The 22,305-nt window shown below is 47.3% G+C and overlaps 1 protein-coding gene across 1 annotated transcript; it reads right to left on the minus strand.

Annotated features, from left to right (window-relative positions):
• Positions 1-3,263: 3,263 nt before the first annotated feature.
• On the minus strand, positions 3,264-21,257 carry CTSW (cathepsin W). Its single transcript, XM_087705288.1, has 11 exons — positions 21,142-21,257; positions 19,141-19,207; positions 17,257-17,370; positions 13,937-14,076; positions 12,224-12,323; positions 10,722-10,805; positions 8,217-8,336; positions 6,873-6,937; positions 5,892-5,982; positions 4,905-4,981; positions 3,264-3,763 (listed from the first exon to the last, which is right to left on the minus strand). The coding sequence occupies exons 1-11, from the start codon at positions 21,235-21,237 to the stop codon at positions 3,653-3,655; spliced, it is 1,065 nt and encodes a 354-aa protein (XP_087561414.1). The 5' UTR covers positions 21,238-21,257; the 3' UTR covers positions 3,264-3,652.
• Between the last annotated feature and the right edge of the window lie 1,048 nt (positions 21,258-22,305).

A 22,305-nucleotide genomic window follows, 5' to 3' on the forward strand; every position in this document is an offset into this window, starting at 1 on the left:
GGATAGGAGTGTTCCCTGCCTAACAGGAATAGAATGGAATGGAATGGAATGGAACAAGAACAGAACACGACAGAATAGAGAATGGAATGAGTTTAGGATAGGACGGAAAAAGGAGCAGAACAGAATTAGGAAGAGAACAGAGTAAGACTAGAATAAAAAATAGAAAATAATAGAGAATGGAATGGAATAGAAAGAATAGAATAGGAATAGAATAGAATAAGAGACTTCTGAACAGAACAGAAGAGAATAGAAAAAGGAGCAGAATAAAAAAGAAGCAGAATAGAATTAGCAACAGAACTCTCCTCCTCTTCCTCCTCTCCTCTTCCTCCTCCTCCCCCCCCTTCTCCACCTCTTCTTTTTCTTCTCCTCCTCCCCCCCCTCCTCCTCTTTCCTTTCTTTCTTTTTTTTCTTTTTTTTGCAACGAAGGGAGCAACAATCTGCATCAAAAACCTGGCAGCTTTTCTCACTCTGTGTGGGCTTTTTTTAAAAAACAAAAAAATTTCACACCCTTCGAAGCTGATAGTCATATTCTTCCTAGCAGTTAACAGCCTGGTTTATGAGAAGAGACCTAATTTCCCTTCTCAGAAAGCTTCTGTTTTTCTTGCACTTTCCGGGTATTTATTCAGCCTCCCTTTCCCACCCCTCCCTCCACGCCCCGCCCTCCCATGGCAACCCCTTTAAAACTGAAATGGTGTAGGGTCTCCTGCTTGGGCAGGGGGGGTTGGACTGGATGACCTCCAAGGTCCCTGCCAACTCTGTTAATCCCAGTTGGGCATCTGGGCCGCAAGAACGGCCTAAGGCTTGCTGCCTTAAAAGTGGCATCATGGCAGTCAACTTGACAAGATAATTCAAGAAGATCTGATGTTTGGTCTGTTGGATTTTAAGACTTATTTTTCCTTTGAGACCCTTGGAGAAGATTTAAGGCAGTGTTTCTCCAATATGGCAGCATTAAGAGCTTCAACTCCCAGAATTCCCCAACCAGCTTGCTTTAAGATGGGTGGACTTCAACTCTCAGAACCCCCCAGCCAGCTTGCTTTAAGATGGGTGGACTTCAACTCCCAGAAACCCCCAGCCAGCTTGCTTTAAGAATTCTGGGAGTAGAAGTCCACACTTCTTAAAGTTGCCACATTTAAGGAATACTGCTTTAATGAATGTCATCCCCTCTCTCTCAAAATTAAAGCGTACAAAATCAGACACCCCCACCCCCACCCCAAAAAAAAAACAGTTGCAGTCCTCAAGATTTTGGCTCTTTGAAACTCTAAAAAGCAAAAAGAAGCCTGTGAAAATCTTGGCTCCATCTTTACCACTGTAGGTAAAATCACAACTTGAGCAGCTACAGGATCCCCTCTTCTAACTCTGCTCTTCTGTTCTGTTCTGTTCTGTTCAGCTTTGCTTCCTGCAGTTTCTAAGTGGAGCACAACCACAGACGGTGTTTGCAAGACCTAACCTCGGCCCTAAACCAATTAAAATTCACTGACTCTTAAATTAACACACCTGTTAGCTCCCTGCAAGATCTTAAGAGTTGTGGGAATACAGCCATTATTTTTTTTACACTGCTCTTTTTTTGCACTGGATAAGCGTAAGAAATTGAGACGCAGTGGCTCAGCGGCTGAGCTTGTCAATCGGAAAGGTTGGCTGTTCAAATCCCTAGCGCCACGTAATGGCCTGAGCTCCCGTTCCTTGTCAATCTTAGCAGTTCTAAAGCAGGTAAAAATGCAAGTAAAAAAATAGGAACCACCTTTGGTGGGAAGGGAACTGCGTTCCATTGGCGTTGAGTCATGCCATCCACATGACCACGGAGACATCGTCAGATAGCGCTGGCTCTTTGGCTTCGAAATGGAGATGAGCATCACCCCCTAGAGTCGGGAACGACTAGCACATATGTTCAAGGGGAACCTTTACCTTTATCTAAGCCTAAGAATAGCTTTTCATTTCTGATTAATTTAGGTGGATAAAATGCTGTCTCTTGATCATATTGTACAGGCCTGGGCAGTCTCAGATGTGGGAACATTCGGTCTCTGTACAATATATATATATATATATTCTTGATTTTCCCCCCTCCCTCAACTGTGTATGTGTTGAGGTTTGAACATGTACAAGTTAAAGAAACACGGGGATGCCACATCAAATTAACCAACCACACACTTGAGTTCGGGCGCACAGCGGAAACGAAGTGAAACTCTGAAAAAAAACCAAAACCCCCAAAGAAATGAAGATACACAAACTCGAAAGACCGTGTGGCTTTGGAGGTGTGAAAAAAAACACATCCCCGCGCATCTAATCGTAATATAAAATGCGAGAGCCGAAAAGCCAAATATCTTCCTTTCTGAGCCAAAAAGGGGTGGGAAGAAAATGAAGAGGGGAACAAATGTGGGGAGGGGGATTTTTGGTTTTGTTAATGGCTCATCTCGAATGAAAGACGGTTTTGATTCCAGCATTGTGGGAGAGGGGAGAAAATACATGGTGGTTTTGATGAGAATCCTTTTTTTTTATTCATTCCGTATGAAGATTATTAGCAGTGTTCACTGTATTTTCAGCATCTCCTTTCTTTATTTTGATACTAGCTGATGTCCCGGCGTTGCCTAGGTATTTATAGACGTCGAAGGGTTTGTCTGACAGAGGCCTCCCCACTCCCATGCCCATCATCCCTGCCCTCTCCCTTTCCCCCTCCCATGCACTCCTCTTTCCCTCCCTGTCTACGATCCTGGCACTTTGCCCGGAAGCATTTGTCTGACAGGGAGCCATTGAGAGGGGGCTTTCTTCCCCCTACTCCCATGCCCATCATCCCCGCCCTCTCCTTTCCCCCTCCCATGCACTCCGCTTTCCTGCCCTGGCATCTTGCCCCAAATCCATAGGCACTTCACAATTGGTCCACCAGAAGGTGAACATCACAGCTGGCTTTCCAGAGTAATATGTGAAGGAACTGACATCACAAACAATTGCCGCTCTAGGATGCCACACACTCTCTCCTTAACGGCCCAGGTTCTGCCTCCCATGAGATCACAAACAATTGCTGCTCTGGGACGCTCTCCTTAACGGGCCAGGCGTTCCAGAGTTATATTGGAACACATAGACAAAGACACACAAACCCCGTAGGGGTGTCTTACCCCACCCCACCCCCCAGTATTTGTTTCAAGAGGGTAAGTCAGATCTGTGTACTAAGTTTGTTTGGAATTGCTCAAGGCGTTCCAGAGTTATGTCGGAATATACATACATATAAAATAAATAAATAATAAATAAGATAGAAGAAGATAGATAACATATTCTGTCCATGCATTTTATTCCGTTCCCATTCATATATTCCTTTCCTCCATATCCCCCCAACTTCACATCCGCATACACACGCAGAGAGAAAAATAGCGGGTTTTTCTACACAAAAGGATTTTGCACCAAAACTGGGGATTCGGTCCGTCATCCCCCCCAGTTGTTGCACTTGGCAATTCTAAAAAGTTACACTACTCATCGGTTGCTCTTAAAAATGAAGAAAAATTCGAGAAACACTGCGTTTGAAAGAAACCGAATCACTCGGAGGACAATCAAATGCTGCAGGCCGCCAACCTTCGGAAGGCTCCAGATTGCAAAAGCTTGAAAATTAATAGGACTGAGTGCTCCAGAGCTGTTGTCTGAAAGACAGGCAAATGCACGCATAGCATCATCTCGGACAAATAACCGGCTTCTTTCCTGCCAAATCTTTGACGGTGGCTGTTGTGACATACTGGGCAATCCCACAGGTGTTGGAGCCTTTATCCATCCGAAAATAGCCCTAACAGAAAATAGAAAGAGTTCAGTTCGATATCCCTAAGCAATACAGCTAATCAATCAATTATCAATCAGAATAGAGCTGGAAGGGACCTGGAGGTGCTTCTAGTCCAGCCCCCTGCTCAAGCAGGAGACCCTGGACCATTTCAGGTACAGTGGCTGTCCAATCTCTTCTTAGAAGCCTCCAATATTGGAGCACCCACAACTTCTGGTGGCAAGTTGTTCCACTGGTTAATTGTCCTCATTGTTTAGTTTCTACTGCATGTACATCAATTTATGTCAATGATGATGCTTTCCCTGCCCCTGAATTGCATTTTGGTTGACCTAACCCACTTCCCCAATTTATCCAAGTTAATCCAGCCAACTTTCATGCCTAAGGCAGGACTAGAACTCCCTGTCTCCTGGTGACTAGGCCAAAGTCACCCAGCTGGCTTTCATGTATAAGATGGGACTAGAACTCACCATCTACTGGTGATTGGCCCGAAATCACCCAGTCGGCTTTCATTGCTAAGACAGGACTAGAACTCCCCGTCTCCTGGTGACTAGGCCAAAGACACCCAGCTGGCTTTCATGGGTAAGGTGGGACTAGAACTCACCATCTCCTGGTAATTGGCCCGAAATCACCCAGTCAGCTTTCATTGCTAAGACAGGACTAGAACTCCCCGTCTCCTGGTGACTGGGCCAAAGTCACCCAGCTGGCTTTCATGCGTAAGGCGGGACTAGAACTCACCATCTCCTGGTGATTGGCCTGAAGTCACCCAGTCAACTTACATTGCTAAGGCAGGACTAGAACTCCCCATCACCCCAGTGATTGGACCAAAGTCACCCAGCTGGCTTTCATGAGTTCCAGCCCCATAAGGTGGGACTAGAACTCACCATCTCCTGGTAATCGGCCCGAAATCACCCAGTCAGGTTTCATTGCTAAGGCAGGACTAGAACTCCCTGTCTCCTGGTTTCTAGCCTGGTATACCTTACCTTAAGAGATTGGACTGCCATTTGTCAGAAACGGTGTAGTAGGGTCTCCTACATGGGCGGGGGGTTGGACTAGATGACCTACAAGGTTGCTTCCAACTCTGTTCATCTCCTCTTGGCCAAAGAGGCACTTCCATTCTCTTTTTCCCACCAATCAGTAGAACTCAACCCACCTCTTCTCCCCAGTGTGTTCCCCAGGAGTTCTGGATAATCCAGTATGATCCGCTCCAGGTGCCGCGTCGGATTTTGCCTGCAACCAAAAAGGCACGCCATAAACCACAACAACTCGGTCATGGATGCTAGTTTCCTTCTTCCACCTATCAAGAAGCCCCCATGTTTTATGCTAAGGCGCTGAGCTGGTCAATCAGAAAGGTCAGCAGTTTGTCAGTTTGAATCCCTAACGCCGCGTAACGGAGTGAGCTACGTGTCCCCCAGAATTCTCCCCTCCCCCCTGTTCTCAGCTGAATGGTTTTGGGGTTCATCAAGACAACCCAACCACCTTCAAATGGGTGTTGTGATGTCCCATCTCAAAACTGGTGGGATGCTGAATGGAGAATCAAACCAGTGTTCTGACTCCTTGTCCCGACAAAAACCCCTTTTATTAATTGACTTTGAATTCTGCTCCTTCCCATCCAGCAAAGTCTTTCCAGGGAGGATTTATGGTCACAGACCTTCTCTGGCTTGGAGAGCTGCCAGGCCGATCTCTGCAGAACTTGGCCAGGAGTCTGGGAGAGTCACGAACCAATGAAGCAAACTAATGGTCTCCTGCAAACTCCACTCCCCTTTCGCTCCTCTTTTATTCCGTCTGGGAGGGGCCATTCATCATCCACCTGTGGCCTTATTCCCAAGTCGATCCCTGTTCTTATCTGTTCCCTTTGTCTGGCAACTCTGCGCATGCGCACACTGGGAACAGGCTCCAGCTGTTCTTCTGCCTCACTGATGTCTGACTCCGTAGGCAGCTGATAACTGTCAGACGGCCCTGGCCCCCTCTCTGCCTCCGACACAGAGCCCTCCTCAGAGCCTTCCCCAGACTCCAGGACTGGCCCAGGTTCCTCCCCAACCCTCCTCACTGTCCGAATCGGCTGCCAGCTCCGCTAGCCATTGGCGGGCCACAACAGCCAGATCCCTTGGACCCCAACAACCAAGAAAACACAGCTTACCTTCACCGAAACCAACAATAAGGACTGCGTGGTCAAGCCAGTTGGGGTCGCAGCTCACCTTGGACCTCTGGATGATGCCTTTTTGGTAATGCTGCCCCATGGAGAGAATCGAAACAGACCATGATTAACCATAGATAGAATACCTTTAAATCCCGGTTACCTCTCTGGGTCTCTGCTTCTCCTTTCTGGAATTAGACCGTTCTCGCCACCGATGTTTAAGGGATTGTTAACTCAGTCACACGGTTGTTAAGCGAATCTGGCGTCCCCTTTGACTGCTCGTCAAAAGGTCTCCAAAAGGGAATCACGTGACCCCGGCACGCTGTAACCGTCATAAATCTGAGTCAGTGGCCAAGCGTCTGAGTCTTAATCACCTAACCACAGGGATGCTGCGATGGTCGTAAGTGTGAAATGATCTCAAGTCACTTTTTTTCAGTGCCATTTTTATCGGTCACTAAATGAACAAAGTCGAGGACTAGCTGTACCGGAGCTGTAAAGGTAAAGCTTCCCCTCGTACAGCTGTGCTAGCCGTTCCTGACTCTAGGGGGCGCTGCTCATCTCTGTTTCAAAGCTGAAGATCCAGCACTGTCCGAAGATGTCTCCGTGGTCATGACTCAACGCCGAAGGCGCACGGAACACTGTTCCCTTCCCACCAAAGGTGGCTCCTATTTTTCTACTTGCGTTTTTTATGCGCTTTCGAACTGCTAGATTAGCAGAAGCCGGGAGAAGTCACGGGAGCTCACTCCGTTAGGGATTCGAACCGCTGAGCTGCCGACCTTTCTGAATGACAAGCTCAGCGTCTTAGCCCCTGAGCCACCACGTCCCAGCATGTACAGGAGCTAAGCCGAGCTCAAATTAAGCCAGGTTAGAGAGCTGGGGAAATTCAGCCACAAAAGTACCCAGCCAACGAATTGGGAAGGATGACACCTAACAAAACTGTTCCTTTCGCCTCTTTTCCACTCCAAAATGTTACCTGATTCTCACCTGGATGATTTTTTGGTTCATCAGAGCTGTCACAGGACCCTGGGTGGCCACAATACTGGCGATGTCTGGGAGAAAAGCATCACAAATTAACATGGGAGTGCAAAAATCAGGATTTGGGAACGAAATTCATTTCCCCTCCCGAATACGGGTTGTCCCGGACTTAAAACAGCATGTTTAGTGACCATTCAAAGTTACAACAGTGCTGAAAATAGTGACTTGGGGCCGTTTTTCACACTTGCGACCGTCGCAGTGTCCACCCAGTCATGTGATTAGAGTCCCGGAAGGGTCATGTGATCCCTTTTTGCAACCTGACAAAGCAAAGTCGACGGGGAAGCCAGGTTCGCTCAACAACTGCAAAGATTCACTTAACAACGGCGGATAAGGAAGGTCGTAAAATGGGGCAAAATCCACTTGACAAAGGTCTCACTTTGCAACATAAATTTTGGTCCAGGTAGACCACGACTTACGACCACTGCCGTTGTCATTGACGAGCAAGGCGGAAGTGAAGTGAGTCACACCACATTTTACCCCTTTGTCGAGGTGGTGTAGCAAATCAACAGGGTTGTTAAGTGAATCACGCAGTTGTTAAGCGAATCGGGCTTCTCCCCCCCCCTCCATTAACTTTGCAGAGGCCCGCTGGGAAGATCCCAAATGGTGATCACATGATCCCAGGACACTGCCACGGTTATAAATAAATGCCCAAACTTTGATCACATGACCATGGGAATCCTACGACAGTTGTAAATGTGAGGATTGTTTGCAAGCCTCTGTTTTCAGTACCATTGTAACTCAACAGTCACTAAAGGAATGGTTGTAAGACAATCACCATAGTCGCTTAGCGACCCCATAATCCCTGGCAGGGTGGAGTCCCCTGGCAACTGAATTAGAGCTAGCAAAGGGTTTGAATGGCCCGATGCCCTCCCTGTTGCCGATGCAGAGTTTTCTTCTGCAGATATATTCTCGTGTGTGGCCAGAGAGAGAAATATCTGCCTCTACCTTGGATCGAACTCAACAGCCTCCTTGATTGTGAGGCGAGAGCGCCACCTCTAGGCCAGAGTACCACAATGGTTGTAAGACAATGATTACCTGTCATTAAAGCCCCAATGGGTTTTTTTTGGGGGGGGGGGAACAGCATATAAATGCACCCCCCACATTTAAATAGGTTGAACATGTAAAAGAGACTGTCTGCTTGCATATAAATGTTTTTATTTTCACTCCCGTTTTTCCATCTGCAAAAGGAAAAAAAAACTCTACACTTTTTTAAAATCTTGAGTAAACCTAATTTTTTTCCGGGGCCTCCAGAGCCTTAGAATTCAGACGTCTCAACCCTGGCCAAAGACTTACACTTCTCGTCTCTTGGAAGTACACTATAACCATCAATCTTGGTTAGTTTTCTCCCCCTGTGTTTCTGGCAGTGCTGGTTTTTTCCGATGTAGGGGTAAAGGGTGTCCGATGACAATCCACCTGTGTGTGTGGAGGGGGGGGAACCAAGGATGCTTTACAAAAGAGGTAGATTAAAAAAAAGACTTTTTAAAAAAAAGGTTTCTTTCTGTTATTATTTTGGAATTTCCCTAACGTTGGCAGTTCAATAACTGCCTTGAAACTTTTAAAATTTGTTTTTAGTTTTAAACACATTGACAAAAACATACACAAAACTTACGAACAACACCGGAATTACACGTTGGTTCTTACAGGAGATATCTATCGGTGCATCTTTACAAATATTACTTCCCTCTGAAAGCATTCTAATTTTACACTTCTGATCCTTTTATTTATTACAGAGCCAAGGTGGCGCAGTGGTTAAATGCAGCACTGCAGGCTACTGCTAGATCAGCAGGTCAGCGGTTCAAATCTCACCGGCTCAGGGTTGACTCAGCCTTCCATCCTTCCGAGGTGGGTAAAATGAGGACCCAGATTGTTGGGGGCAATATGCTGACTCTCTGTAAACCGCTTAGAGAGGCCTGAAAGGCCTATGAAGCGGTATATAAGTCTACTGCTATTGCTATTACTGCTATTACTCTTTTGCTGAATGTTTGTTACAATCATTGTTACTCTTCTTCTTTTATATACCTTTTTCCACTTTTGTCAATCCTACTTTCCCTACTTTCTTATCACGGTTTCCTAATTCTTCTATAATACAAATCACCTTTCCCAAATTCTTATTTCCTGTTTCTAACATCTAACCACTTATGCCATTTTTCCCAAAACTAAACAGTCCTCCGTTTCCTCCTCTCCTCGAATTTCCTTGCTCAATTTATTACTGCCTTGAAACATTTAACGTCCAGGCAGATAACTCGCTAACCAAACTGAGATTTCAGCTTTCAGCATACGAAGCCGAGATGCTCATCAAATAACCAATACGAAAATCGCTGCAGGAATTGGGTGGGTCTATTTTAGTAGCAATAGCAATAGCAGTTAGACTTATATACCGCTTCATAGGGCTTTCAGCCCTCTCTAAGCGGTTTACAGAGTCAGCATATCACCCCCAACAACAGTCTGGGTCCTCATTTCACCCACCTCGGAAGGATGGAAGGCTGAGTCAACCTTGAGCCGGGGAGATTAGAACCGCTGAACTGCAGATAACAGTCAGCTGAAGTGGCCTGCAGTACTACACCCTAACCACTGCGCCACCTCGGCTCTATCAATTTTAATGAGAAGAAGGACAAGGGGTGACTTGAAAGCGGGTTCAATATTTGAGAGGATGCCACAAAGAAGGGACCCGGTGGCTCAGGGGCTAAGACACTGAGCTTGTCAATCAGAAAGGTCAGTGGTTCGAACCCCTAGCGTCAGGTAATGGCGTGAGCTCCCATGACTTGTTCCAGCTTCTGCCAACCTAGCAGTTCGAAACCAGGTAAAAAATGCAAGTAGACAAATAGGAACCACCTTTGGTGGGAAGGGAACAGCGTTCCGTGCGCCTTCGGCGTTAAGTCATGCCAGCCACATGACCCCGGAGACGTCTTTGGACAGCGCTGGCTCTTCGGCTTTGAAACAGAGATGAGCAGCGCCCCCTAGAGTTGGGAACGACTAGCACAGATGTGCAAGTGAAACCTTTACCTTTTTATTTTAATGAAAAGAAGGACCAGGGGTGACTTGAGAGCGGAAATTCAATATTTGAAGGGATGCCCCCAAGAAGAGGGAGTCAACCTATTTTCCAAAGAACTGAAGGGCAGATAAGGAATAATGGATGGAAACTCATCAAGGAGAGAAGCAACCTGAAACTAAGGAGACATTTCCTGATGGGGAGAACAATTAATCTGTGGAACAATTTGCCTCCCAAAGTTGCGGGTGCCCCATCACTGTAGGTTGTGAAGAAGAGATTGGACAGTCATTTGTCTGGAATGGTATAGGATTTATTGCTTGAGTAGTGGGCTGGACTAGAGGACCTCCGTGGTCCCTTCCAACTCCCTTGTTTTGTAATTCCAAAGCATCTGAAGGCAGGACAAGAAGCAACGGATGGAAACTAACCAAGGAGAGAAGCAACCTACAACTAAGGAGGAATTCCCTGACAGGGAGAACAATTAACCGGTGGAACAGCTTGCCACTAGAAGTTGTGGGTGCTCCATCACTGGACGTTCCCTGCTCGAGCTGGGGGTTGCACTAGAAGACCTCAGAGGTCCCTTCCAACCCTGCCTTCCTGTTATCTCTGCCCCCGCTGTTCAACTCACTCACCTGTTTGCACAGAGCCCACCTTACGGGGTTGTTGCGAGGCTCCAACATGGGTTGAGCCATCACAGCCCAGACTCCAATGGGGGCGGGGAACAGTTGTGTGAACTCACATAAATGCTACAATGAAAATTGTGCAATGCTGCACAACAGAAATGCTGCAACTGAACAGGGATGTCCACATACTTTTGTTGAAGACGTACTGGAGGGCGTTCCAGACATAGCCCCCGAGGCAGCCTCCTCTGGATGGGTATGTGCAGTCGATGAGTTCTAGGGCGAAAGAGACAGAGAGGGAAAAGATTATTTTTGAAGAAGACTACAGTCGGACAGTGATGGAAGACGCTTGCCTTCCCCCCAGTTCCCGAATTAGTCAGCTCTCGCTGTCACCCGTCCCGTCCCCACTTCCCAATCCGAGTTCTTCACCTTTGAGGGAACTACCCAGACTTTCTCAATCCCAGCAATTTTAAGATGGATGGGCTTCATCTCCCACAATCCCCCAGCCAGCGTGCTTTAAAAGGGATGGACTTCAACTCCCAGAATCCCCCAGCCAGCATGCTTTAGGATAGATGGACGTCAACTCCCAGAATCCCCCAGCCAGCATGCTTTAAAAGGGATGGACTTCAACTCCCAGAATCCCCCAGCCAGCATGCTTTTAAAGGGATGAACTTCAACTCCCAGAATCCCCCAGCCGGCATGCTTTAAGATGGTGGACTTCAACTCCCAGAATCCCCCAGCCAGCATGCTTTAAAAGGAATGGACTTCAATTCCCAGAATCCCCCAGCCAGCATGCTTTAAAAGGGATGGACTTCAACTCCCAGAATCCCCCAGCCAGCATGCTTTAAAAGGGATGGATTTCAACTCCCAGAGTCCCCCAGCCAGTATGCTTTAAGATGGTGGACTTCAACTCCCAGAATCCCCCAGCCAGCATGCTTTTAAAGGGATGGACCTCAACTCCCAGAGTCCCCCAGCCAGCATGCTTTTAAAGGGATGGACTTCAACTCCCAGAGTCCCCCAGCCAGTATGCTTTAAGATGGTGGACTTCAACTCCCAGAATCCCCCAGCCAGCATGCTTTTAAAGGGATGGACTTCAACTCCCAGAATCCCCCAGCCAGTATGCTTTTAAAGGGATGGACTTCAACTCCCAGAATCCCCCAGCCAGCATGCTTTTAAAGGGATGGACTTCAACTCCCAGAGTCCCCCAGCCAGTATGCTTTAAGATGGTGGACTTCAACTCCCAGAATTCCCCAGCCAGTATGCTTTAAGATGGGTGGACTTCAACTCCCAGAATCCCCCAGCCAGCATGCTTTTAAAGGGATGGACTTCAACTCCCAGAATCCCCCAGCCAGTATGCTTTAAGATGGGTGGACTTCAACTCCCAGAATCCCCCAGCCAGTATGCTTTAAGATGGGTGGACTTCAACTCCCAGAATCCCCCAGCAAGCATGCTTTTAAAGGGATGGGACTTCAACTCCCAGAATCCCCCAGTCAGCATGGTTTAAGATGAATGGATTTCAACTCCCAGAATCCCCCCGATAGTATGCTTTAAAAGGGGTGGACTTCAACTCCCAGAATTCCTTAGCCAGCAAGGAATTCTGGGAGTTGGAAGTCCACCCGTCTTAAAATGGCTGGCATTGAGAAACTCTTTAAGAAACCGTCCTTCCTCACTTACCTTCCCGTCATCTGACATACCTTGCACCGAGAGGCTGCAGTTAACATTTCGGTGAATCTTCCACAACGCCTCTATGTTGGAGACGGCTGCGAAAGCCCAGCAGGATCTGCAACTCTCTCCCTAGGAGAGAGTTAGGAAACATTAAACTAGGATCTGGCCCGCCATGTCCTCTTGTTTCTAACCACGGCTCTCGTATCCCAGGGCTGTTGACAGTGCAGGAAAATTTCCCACTGCCATTTCAGTCACCTATAACTGGTTAAAATTTAGAGGGGAAACTATCCTGCGCAATTCACAGAAGGAAGGAAAGCCATTCCTTAAGAGTTGCCAAGAGAATTGCATGAACTAGTCCAAGGCATCACTAGCCTTAGCAATAGCAATAGCAGTTAGACTTATATACCGCTTCATAGGGCTTTCAGCCCTCTCTAAGCGGTTTACAGAGTCAGCATATCACCCCCAACAATCTGGGTCCTCATTTCACCCACCTTGGAAGGATGGAAGGCTGAGTCAACCCTGAGCTGGTGAGATTCGAACCGCTGAACTGCAGATAACAGTCAGTTGAAGTGGCCTGCAGTACTGCACTCTAACCACTGCGCCACCTCGGCTCATCCTGGCCCTACCCTACAGGGTTGTTGTAAGGAGGAGGCAGTCTACGATCGAGGAGGTCCTAACTGACAATCTGTGCACCCCGCACTACTGAATCGAAACACGGGGGGTCCTACATGCAATTGAGCCCCATCCCTAATTCAGTTCCTCATTTTATCTATTATCTAGGTTTTGCTGACAAATCTGTACTTGGGAGGGACCTTGGAGGTCTTCTAGTCCAGTATTCTTTTAAGATGGGTGGAATTGAAAACCCCAAATTCCCCAGAAAAGCATAATTTAACACGGATGGACTTCAACTCCCAGAATTCCCCAGCCAGCATGCTTTAAGATGGGTGGACTTCAACTCCCAGAATTCCCCAGCCAGCATGCTTTAAATTGGGTGGGGATCCACTCCCAGAATTCCCCAGCCAGCATGCTTTAAGATGGGTGGGCTTCAACTCCCAGAATCCCCCAGCCAGCATGCTTTAAGATGGGTGGGCTTCCACTCCCAGAATCCCCCAGCCAGCATGCTTTAAATTGAGTGGGGATCCACTCCCAGGATTCCCTTAACCAGCATTCTTTGAAGAGATCAGCTTGATGGAGAATTCTGGGAGTCGAAGTCCACCCCTCTTAAACTTTCCAAAGTTTCAAAACAACAACAACATCAACAACAACCCTTACTCCGGGGACTTTATTCAGTGGTTCAAGACAATCTCACTCAACCGGGCTGGAGGAATCCATCTTCCCCCTTCAACATCATCCAGGCTTTCCCTAAAATCTACGCTCTGCGTAAGCTGAGGTGGCGCAGTGGCTAAATGCAGCACTGCAGGCTACTTCAACTGACTGCAGTTCTGCAGTTCGGCTGTTCAAATCTCACTGGCTCAATGTTGACTCAGCCTTCCATCCTTCCGAGGTGGGTAAAATGAGGACCCGGATTGTTGTTGGGGGCAATATGCTGACTCTGTAAACCGCTTAGAGAGGGCTGAAAGCCCTATGAAGCGGTATATAAGTCTAACTGCTATTGCTATTGCTATAAGTCACGTCCATCACCATCAAAAAGTCCCCACCGGGTGAGAAGACCGGAAATCGGCAGCCAATACAACGTCACTTTGCAGAAGATTATGTTGGCAGCTCTCTCTATCCACGCTCACCTGGTACTTCACAGGGGACAAGCCCTTTTTTCTCCAGTCGCAGAATCGGGTTGCCGTCGAGTAGCCGCGGCGCGGTTCCCTCGGCCCAACCGGCACAGACCGCAAAACCGGGTTGCCGAACCTCTTCGCAAACTCGCTTTCTGCAGTAAGGAAGGAAACACATTTTGTATTATTCGCCGGCGGCTTAGGCTTTATAATCCCAATATTCTCTAACAAACCTGAGTTTTGTGGGCGGGGGATGAGGGGTGTTGTAGTGCAGAGCCAAGTGGAGGAAGCATCCGTCGGAGGTTGCAGTATTGGGCGACCCGGTTAATCTAACTTTCTCTTTGCCCAAAAGCCCCAAAGTCTGAACAACTTTAGATCCTAAATCACTTTTCCCCTCCAATTCTGACGTAACTTTGAACGGCCACTATAAATGCACCGTTGTAAGACGAGGACTACCTATGGATCTTGAAGGCTTCCCCAGTTGGCCCTCTGCCTGCCTTTTGGCAATTCAAACCGCACCGTTCAAAACAGACCAGGGAAAGTTGACCCACTGAAGGCGTGGGGTGGCATAGCTTTCCTTCTTTTTATTAATTTTCTATTTTTACTCTCTTCCAAAGAGGGAGACGTCCATGTGGAATTCTCAGCCTCGGCTGCCAAAATAATTTGGCTGGCCTTGGGTGGTGTTGTGTACCTTCACACACACACACACACACACAAAGGAGTATGGAAAGAGAAGGGGAGGAAAAAGCCAATTCTTTTGATCCTGCAGTATAGCCTTGTGAGACTCTGGGGCAAAATTACCCAGGAATTCAACTTCCTTGGACCCTTTGCTTGGTATTCCACCGAGGTTTGTGCCAGCCCAGTTGTGTTCTCCACCCCCAGCTCATCCCTTCAACTAGGGTGAATAAAACACACTGCTTAAACACACAACACTTTTGCCTGTGCCCAAACAAAAGAGCTATTGTGTGATAGCCAGCCATTGAGATAAGGGCAGCTTCCTACAGTTCAGTTTAACAGAATTACAGACTTGGAAGGGACTTGTAGTTCCCCTCTGCTCGAGCAGGAAACCCTATGCCGTTTCAGGCAGGTGACTGTCTAATTTTTTCTTAGAAACCTCCAGTGATGAAGCATTCACAACTTCTGGAGGCAAGTTGTTCCACTGGTTAATTTTTTCTCAATTGTTAGGAAGTCTCTCCTTGGTTCTAAGTTGCTTCTCTTCATTAGTTTCCACCTATTGCTCCTTGTCCGGCCTTCAGGAGTTTTGGTGAATAGGCTGACCTTCCTCTCTTTCCTGGGGCAGCCCCTCAAATATTCAAACCCCTAGTCCTTCTTTTCATTAGTCTAGGCATCCAAAATCCAGGTTGCAGCAAAAGAGCAAAATAAATAGAAATAAATTCGTGGAATGAAGGCTGGGCTGTCAAGAGGAGCAATTGGCTGTACGGAAAATAACAGAACGGAAGAATTGGAAGGGACCTTGAAGGTCTTCTAGCCTAACCCCCTGCGGTGAAAGAGACCCGTATATCATTTCAGGCAAATGGTTGTCCACACTCTGCTTGACAGCCTCCAGTAACGGAGCATCCACAACTTCTGCAAGGAAGACATTCCACCGACCAATAGTTTTCACTGTCAGGAAATTTCTCCTTCGTTCTAGGTTGTTTCTCTCTTCTCTCTCTTTTTGTCTTGCCTAATGGTGCTTTAAGGCTCAGGGGCTAAGACGCTGAGGTTGTCGATCAGAAAGGTCGGCGGTTCGAATCCCTAGCACCGCATAACGGAGTGAGCTCCCGTGACTTGTCCCGGCTTCTGCCAACCTAGCAGTTTGAAAACACGTGTAAAAAATGCAAGTAGGAAAATAGGAGCCACCTTTGGTGGGAAGGGAACAGCGTTCCGTGCGCCTTCGGCATTGAGTCATGCCGGCCACATGACCACGGAGACGTCTTCGGACAGCGCTGGCTCTTGGGCTTTGAAACGGAGATTAGCACCGCCACCTAGAGTCGGGAACGACCAGCACATACTAGGAGGGAACCTTTCCCTTTAATGGTGCTTTGGAAAATAGAAAACTGGACAAGAAGTCCAGCTGCGTTTTGGGGGGGGGGGGAAGCACCTTGGGGACTCTTGATCGGCTTGGAAACCACCTGAGCAAGCTACAGAGCGATTTAGCCGTCGTGTGGATGCCACAAGTCTGAAACTCAACTGGTTAGACCTCGAGCAGAGTTTGAGTGCTGCGGTGGGCTCATCTCTAAACATCCTGCTTGCCACAGCAGCACAGTGGCCCGCCTTCCTCTGCAGGACGGGATCACTCAGCTCACCACCAGCCCGCCGCGAACCCAACCCGGGGTCTCTGCTCCCACACTCTGTCAACAGAAACACTTTCCAATTTGCAAACCGGGGCTGTGCAGTTTCCCCAACGAATTTCACTTTGTTGAACTGAATAGGACTGCTGGCTACTTTGAGAATATCCCCTCCTTTCATTCTTCCCCATTGCCGCTTCATAGAATCCTAGGCCTAAAAAGGAACCTTGGTTGGACTAGAAGGCCTCCAAGCAGGGGTGAAATCCAGCAGGTTCTGAGAGGTCCTGGAGAACCGGTGGCGGAGATTTTGAGTAGTTCAGAGAACCGGTAGCAGAGATTTTGAGTAGTTCAGAGAACCGGTAGTGAAAATTTTGAGTAGTCCGGAGAACCGGTAGTGGAAATTTTGAGTAGTTCAGAGAACCGGTAGGGGAAATTTTGAGTAGTTCAGAGAACCGGTAGGAGAAATTTTGAGTAGTTCAGAAAACCGGTAGCGGAGATTTTGAGTAGTTCTGAGAACTAGTAGGTGAAATTTTGAGTAGTTCAGAGAACCGGTAGCGGAGATTTTGAGTAGTTCTGAGAACCAGTAGGAGAAATTTTGAGTAGTTCAGAGAACCGGTAGCGGAGATTTTGAGTAGTTCAGAGAACCAGTAGGGGAAATTTTGAGTAGTTCAGAGAACCGGTAGCGGAGATTTTGAGTAGTTCAGAGAACCGGTAGGAGAAATTTTGAGTAGTGCAGAGAACCGGTAGCGGAGATTTTGAGTAGTTCAGAGAACCGGTAGCGGAGATTTTGAGTAGTTCAGAGAACCGGTAAAAGAAATTTTGAGTAGTTCAGAGAACCGGTAGCGGAGATTTTGAGTAGTTCGGAGAACCGGTAGGGGAAATTTTGAGTAGTTCAGAGAACTGGCAAATGCCATCTGCAAAATGGAGTTTTTGCAGTATCCTTCCCCTGCCATGCCCCCAAGCCATACCACGTCCACCAAGCCACGCCTACTGAACCGATAGTAATCGCCCCCATTAATCAAACATTTCATTGCCCTTCCATCTTACCTGTCAAGTCGCTGAAAGGGGTGACACCGTATTGTGCGGTTCCCAGCTCAGTGTCCTGCAAAACTTGGCTTGTTTCCATGTTTTGTGCAAAAACCTTGAAGCGGTAAGTTGCCTCTAGGGTGAAGAAAAAGCAGAAACGTCACCCTGCCAACACAAGTGTCAAGGCTACAGTTTTCCCAGTTGCCATGGAGGGCTGTGAAGGTTGGACCATAAGGAAGGCTGGGCGCCAAAGAATGGAGGCCTTTGAACTCTGGTGCTGGAGAAGACTCCTGCATTGAGTCCCTTGGACTGCAAGGCCATCCAACCGGTCAGTCCTAGAGGAGATCAACCCTGACTGCTCTTTAGAAGGCCAGATCCTGAAGAGGAAACTCAAATGCTTTGGCCACCTGATGAGAAGGAAGAAGGACTCCCTGGAGAAGAGCCTCATGCTGGGAACGATGGAGGGCAAAAGAAGAAGAAGGGGACGGCAGAGAAGGAGGGGGCTGGATGGAGTCACTGAAGCAGTCAGCCTGAGCTTCGATGGACTCCAGAGGAGGGTAGAGGACAGGAAGGCCTGGAGGAACATTGTCCATTGGGTCACAATGGGTCGCACACAACATTGCAACTAACAACAGCAGCAGCAAGGGTGAAGAAATCAAAGGGGCAGGAAGCAGAAAACTGCACTTACAAACACGGATGCTTAGTTGATGTTAGACCCTGGTTTGTCTGCTTCTCTCCTTCCTGGGTAACTCTGGTTTTAATATTTTTATACTGGGAAATCAAGTAACCGTTCCAGAAAGCAGGATTTGCAAAGTCTTGTAGCCAAATGCTTTACGTGTCCCTGTTGTTTAACACCTCCAGAGTCAAAATAATTTCATGTTAAGCTCCTGAAGTGCACTGAAATGCTTCAAAATTGGCAGCTGGGCAGATGGAAATTACCGCAGCTGGAGTGTAATATTTTTAGAACAGGGTTTTTCAATCTTGGCAGCTTGAAGATTTACCGCCCACAGAATTCCCCAACTAGCATGCTTTAAGACAGGTGGGCTTCAGCTCCCAGAATTCCCCAGCCAGCATGCTTTAAGATGGGTGGACTTCAGCTCCCAGAATTCCCCAGCCAGCAGACTTTAAGATGGGTGGACTTCAACTCCCAGAATTCCCCAGCCAGAATGCTTTAAGACAGGTGGGCTTCCACTCCCAGAATTCCCCAGCCAAAATGCTTTAAGATGGGTGGACCTCAACTCCCAGAATTCCCCAGCCAGAATGCTTTAAGAAAGGTGGGCTTCCACTCCCAGAATTCCCCAGCCAGATGCTTTAAGATAGATGGACTTCAACTCCCAGAATTCCCCAGCCAGCAGACTTTAAGATGGGTGGACTTCAACTCCCAGAATTCCCCAGCCAGAATGCTTTAAGACAGGTGGGCTTCCACTCCCAGAATTCCCCAGCCAGAATGCTTTAAGACAGGTGGGCTTCCACTCCCAGAATTCCCCAGCCAAAATGCTTTAAGATGGGTGGACTTCCACTCCCAGAATTCCCCAGCCAGCATGCTTTAAGATGGGTGGACCTCAACTCCCAGAATTCCCCAGCCAGAATGCTTTAAGAAAGGTGGGCTTCCACTCCCAGAATTCCCCAGCCAGCAGTTCATCTAGGGAATTCTGGGAGTTGAAGTCCATGCATCTTCCAGCTGCCAAGATTGAGAAACACGCTGCTCTCGGGGGGCATCTGGCTGACCTCCTCACCTTGGTGGTCTCAGATCCGCTTCTCCTTACTCAAGTCTGCATTCACACATACTAAAAACATGGCTAGATTCAACCTCTTCCACGTTTCATCAGAATCCCATTCCTTGGGCTACTTTTACGATTCAGGGTGTAGTAGAGGGAGGAGCAGACCTTCATAGAGATTGCTTACCTTCTTGGCTGTGGTAGGTTTTGCCAAACTTCACCATAAAATCCCAGAACCTCTCAGTCATCTCCATCTGGATTAAACAACAGTGCCTTAAAAAGTTAACCCACTTCAGAATAAAAACATTGCAAAGATAAATTTCCCTTTGCATTTGATTCCCTCCCCACCACCCCACCACAAACGCAATGCTGGTTTACCCTGAAGGCAAATTTGCCATAGCTCCCCCCCCTCCCAACAATCGTTCTACCAAATGCAGCCCTGCCTTTTCCCAATCTGGGGGGGGGAATCATATCTCCCCCCCTCCGCCCCCAATAATATGGAGAATCACCAGAAAGCTGGAGAGAAAATTAAAAGATTTTGATCGATAACTTATCAAAAGCACATCGATGAGATTTAAGAGAGATTTAGACCCAGACACTAAGGAAAAGTTTCCTGGGAGAACAATGGAATGGAATGGAATGGAATGGAATGGAATAGAATAGAATAGAATAGGATTCAGAATAGGATTCAGAATAGGATTCAGAATAGGATTCAGAATAGAATAGGAAAGATAGAATAGAATAAAATAGAAAGAATATAATAGAATAGGATTCAGAATAGGATTCAGAATAGGATTCAGAATAGAATAGGAAAGATAGAATAGAATAAAATAGAAAGAATATAATAGAATAGGATTCAGAATAGGATTCAGAATAGGATTCAGAATAGGATTCAGAATAGGATTCAGAATAGAATAGGAAAGATAAAATAGAATAAAATAGAAAGAATATAATAGAATAGGATTCAGAATAGGATTCAGAATAGAATAGGAAAGATAGAATAGAATAAAATAGAAAGAATATAATAGAATAGGATTCATAATAGAATAGAAGAGGAAAGATAGAATAGAGAATAGAATAGAATTCAGAATAGAATAGAATAGAATTCTTTATTGGCCAAATGTGATTGGACACACATCAGTGGAACAGCTTGCCACCAGAAGTTGTGGGTGCCCCATCAATGGAGGTTTCTAAAAAGAGATTGGACGGCCATTTGTCTGAAATGGAATAGGGTCTGGTGCTTGAGCAGGGGGTTGGGCTAGAAGACCTCCAAGGTCCCTTCCAGTTCTTCCGTTATTCCGTTAGAGGGCTGGAGGCTAAACCATACGTTGAATGATTAAAAGAACCAAATACGTTTAGCCTAAGAAAGAGAAGGCTTGCTGGGAAGGTAATAGCTGGTTTCTAATATTTGAGGGGCTGCCCCAAAGATGCGGGGTGGGGTGGGGTCAACCTATTCTCCAAAGCACCCGAAGTCAGAACAAGAAGCAATGGATGGAAACTAACCAAGGAGAGGAGCAACCTGGAATTAAGGAGAAATTTCCAGCCATGCTTTGCAATACGGCATCCAATTTTGGTCACCACGTTACAAAAAAACTCTTGAGGTTTTTTTTGGGGGGTGGGGGGAAAGTGCAGAGAAGAGCAATTAAGACGAGCATAGGCCTGGAGACTAAAACATAGGAAGAACGGCTGCAGGAATTTGGGTTTGGCTAGACTAGAGAAAAGAAGGACCAGGGGAGACAGGATAGCAGTCTTCCAGTATTTGAGGGGCTGCCCCAAAGAAGAGGGGAGGGTCAAACTATTCTCCAAAGCCCCCTGAAGGCAGGACACGAAGCAATGGATGAAAACTAATCGAGGAGAGAACCACTCTACAAATAAGGAGAAATTTCCTGACAGTGAGGACAATTAACCAGATATTTTGGGTGGTCCATCACTGGAGCTGGAGAAGAGATTGGAGAGCCATTTGTCTGGAATGGAATAGGGTCTCCTGCAGGGGGTTGGACTAGAAGACCTCCAAGGTCCCTTCCAACTCTTCCATTATTCTATTATTTTCTGCATAGCCAATTATGAAGCTGTTATCAAAAGGCAAGGGATGGGAGATGGGGGAAAAATTGGAATATATAGCCATTTTACTCTCTTCTTTCAACCCCCCCCTCCCCAATCCCCTTCCCCTACGAGGGGGTCTCCTCACCATGCCCGGGTCTGAAGGAAAGGTAAAGTTGGAATGAAGAGCAGAGATCCATGCCGCCCATAAAGTCAAGCAAGCGGGAAGCTTGGCCAGCCACATTGCGGGTGCGTCTTGTTGCATCTGAGGCCCTTGTGAAAGTATCGACCAAGGATGGAAAGAAAGATGAAGATTGGGGGAGGCGTGGAGGGGAAACCCGCAACAGCAGGAAGGCGAGGTGTGAATTCTAGCCCTCGATCACAAAAGCAGGCGGCCTACTTTTCTTTTTTAAAAAAAAAAAAAGTTCTTGGAACATTTGCAGCTGTGGCTAAAGAAGTCGATCCCAGCAGCATCAACAACAACAATTAAACAATTGTTTAATTGATTAACAATTAAAAGTCTCTAACCAACGTCGATGAAAACTGTCAGTCATCCAGATAAGAGTTGCCGGAAGGCAGACTCATTGCAACTGGACTCATTTTTATTATCTGGTTTGAGACATTTGGCTGCTCACCCATAGAATGTTGAGTCATAGTTTTGGAAGGGACCTCAGAGGTCTTCTAGACCAACCCCCGCTCGAGTAGGAATGGAATTGAATAGAACTGGAGAAGAGCCTCCTGCTGGGAACGATGGAGGGCAAAAGAAGAAGAAGGGGATGGCAGAGAAGGAGGTGGCTGGATGGAGTCACCGAAGCAGTCGGCCTGAGCTTCAGTGGACTCCAGAGGATGGGAGAGGACAGGAAGGCCTGGAGGAACGTTGTCCATGGGATCACGATGCGTCGGACACGACTTTGTGACGAACAACAACAACAACATCTCTCTCTCTCTCTCCCTCTCCCTCTCTCTCTCTCTCTCTCTCTCTCTCTCTCCCTCCCCCTCTCCCTCCCTCTCACCTACCTACCTATCTATCTATCTATCTATCCTACCTACCTACTTTTTATCCATCCATCCATCCATCCATCCATCCATCCATCCATCCATCTATCTATCTATCTCCTGTGAGTCCCTTGGACTGCAAGGCCATCCAACCGGTCAGTCCTAGAGGAGATCAACCCTGGCTGCTCTTTAGAAGGCCAGATCCTGAAGAGGAATCTCAAAAGACTTTGGCCACCTGATGAGAAGGAAGAAGGACTCCCTGGAGAAGAGCCTCATGCTGGGAACGATGGAGGGCAAAAGAAGAAGAAGGGGACGG

The sequence above is a fragment of the Thamnophis sirtalis genome, unplaced genomic scaffold (genome assembly GCF_051295495.1).
Source record: "Thamnophis sirtalis isolate CommonGarterSnake01/CBP01778 unplaced genomic scaffold, rThaSir2_p1.2 scaffold_2, whole genome shotgun sequence".
NCBI classification, from domain to species: domain Eukaryota; kingdom Metazoa; phylum Chordata; class Lepidosauria; order Squamata; family Natricidae; genus Thamnophis; species Thamnophis sirtalis.

What these genes read in the sequence shown, in the direction of transcription:
- CTSW (XM_087705288.1), bottom strand. Translation starts at nt 21,237, where the DNA reads ATGTGGCTGGCCAAGCTTCCCGCTTGCTTGACTTTATGGGCGGCATGG. An exon ending in TTCCTTCAGACCCGGGCATG is followed by an intron (nt 19,208 to 21,141) that starts GTGAGGAGACCC and finishes TGTTTAATCCAG; the next exon opens with ATGGAGATGACTGAGAGGTT. An exon ending in TATTGTTGGTTTCGGTGAAG is followed by an intron (nt 4,982 to 5,891) that starts GTAAGCTGTGTT and finishes TTTTGGTTGCAG; the next exon opens with GCAAAATCCGACGCGGCACC.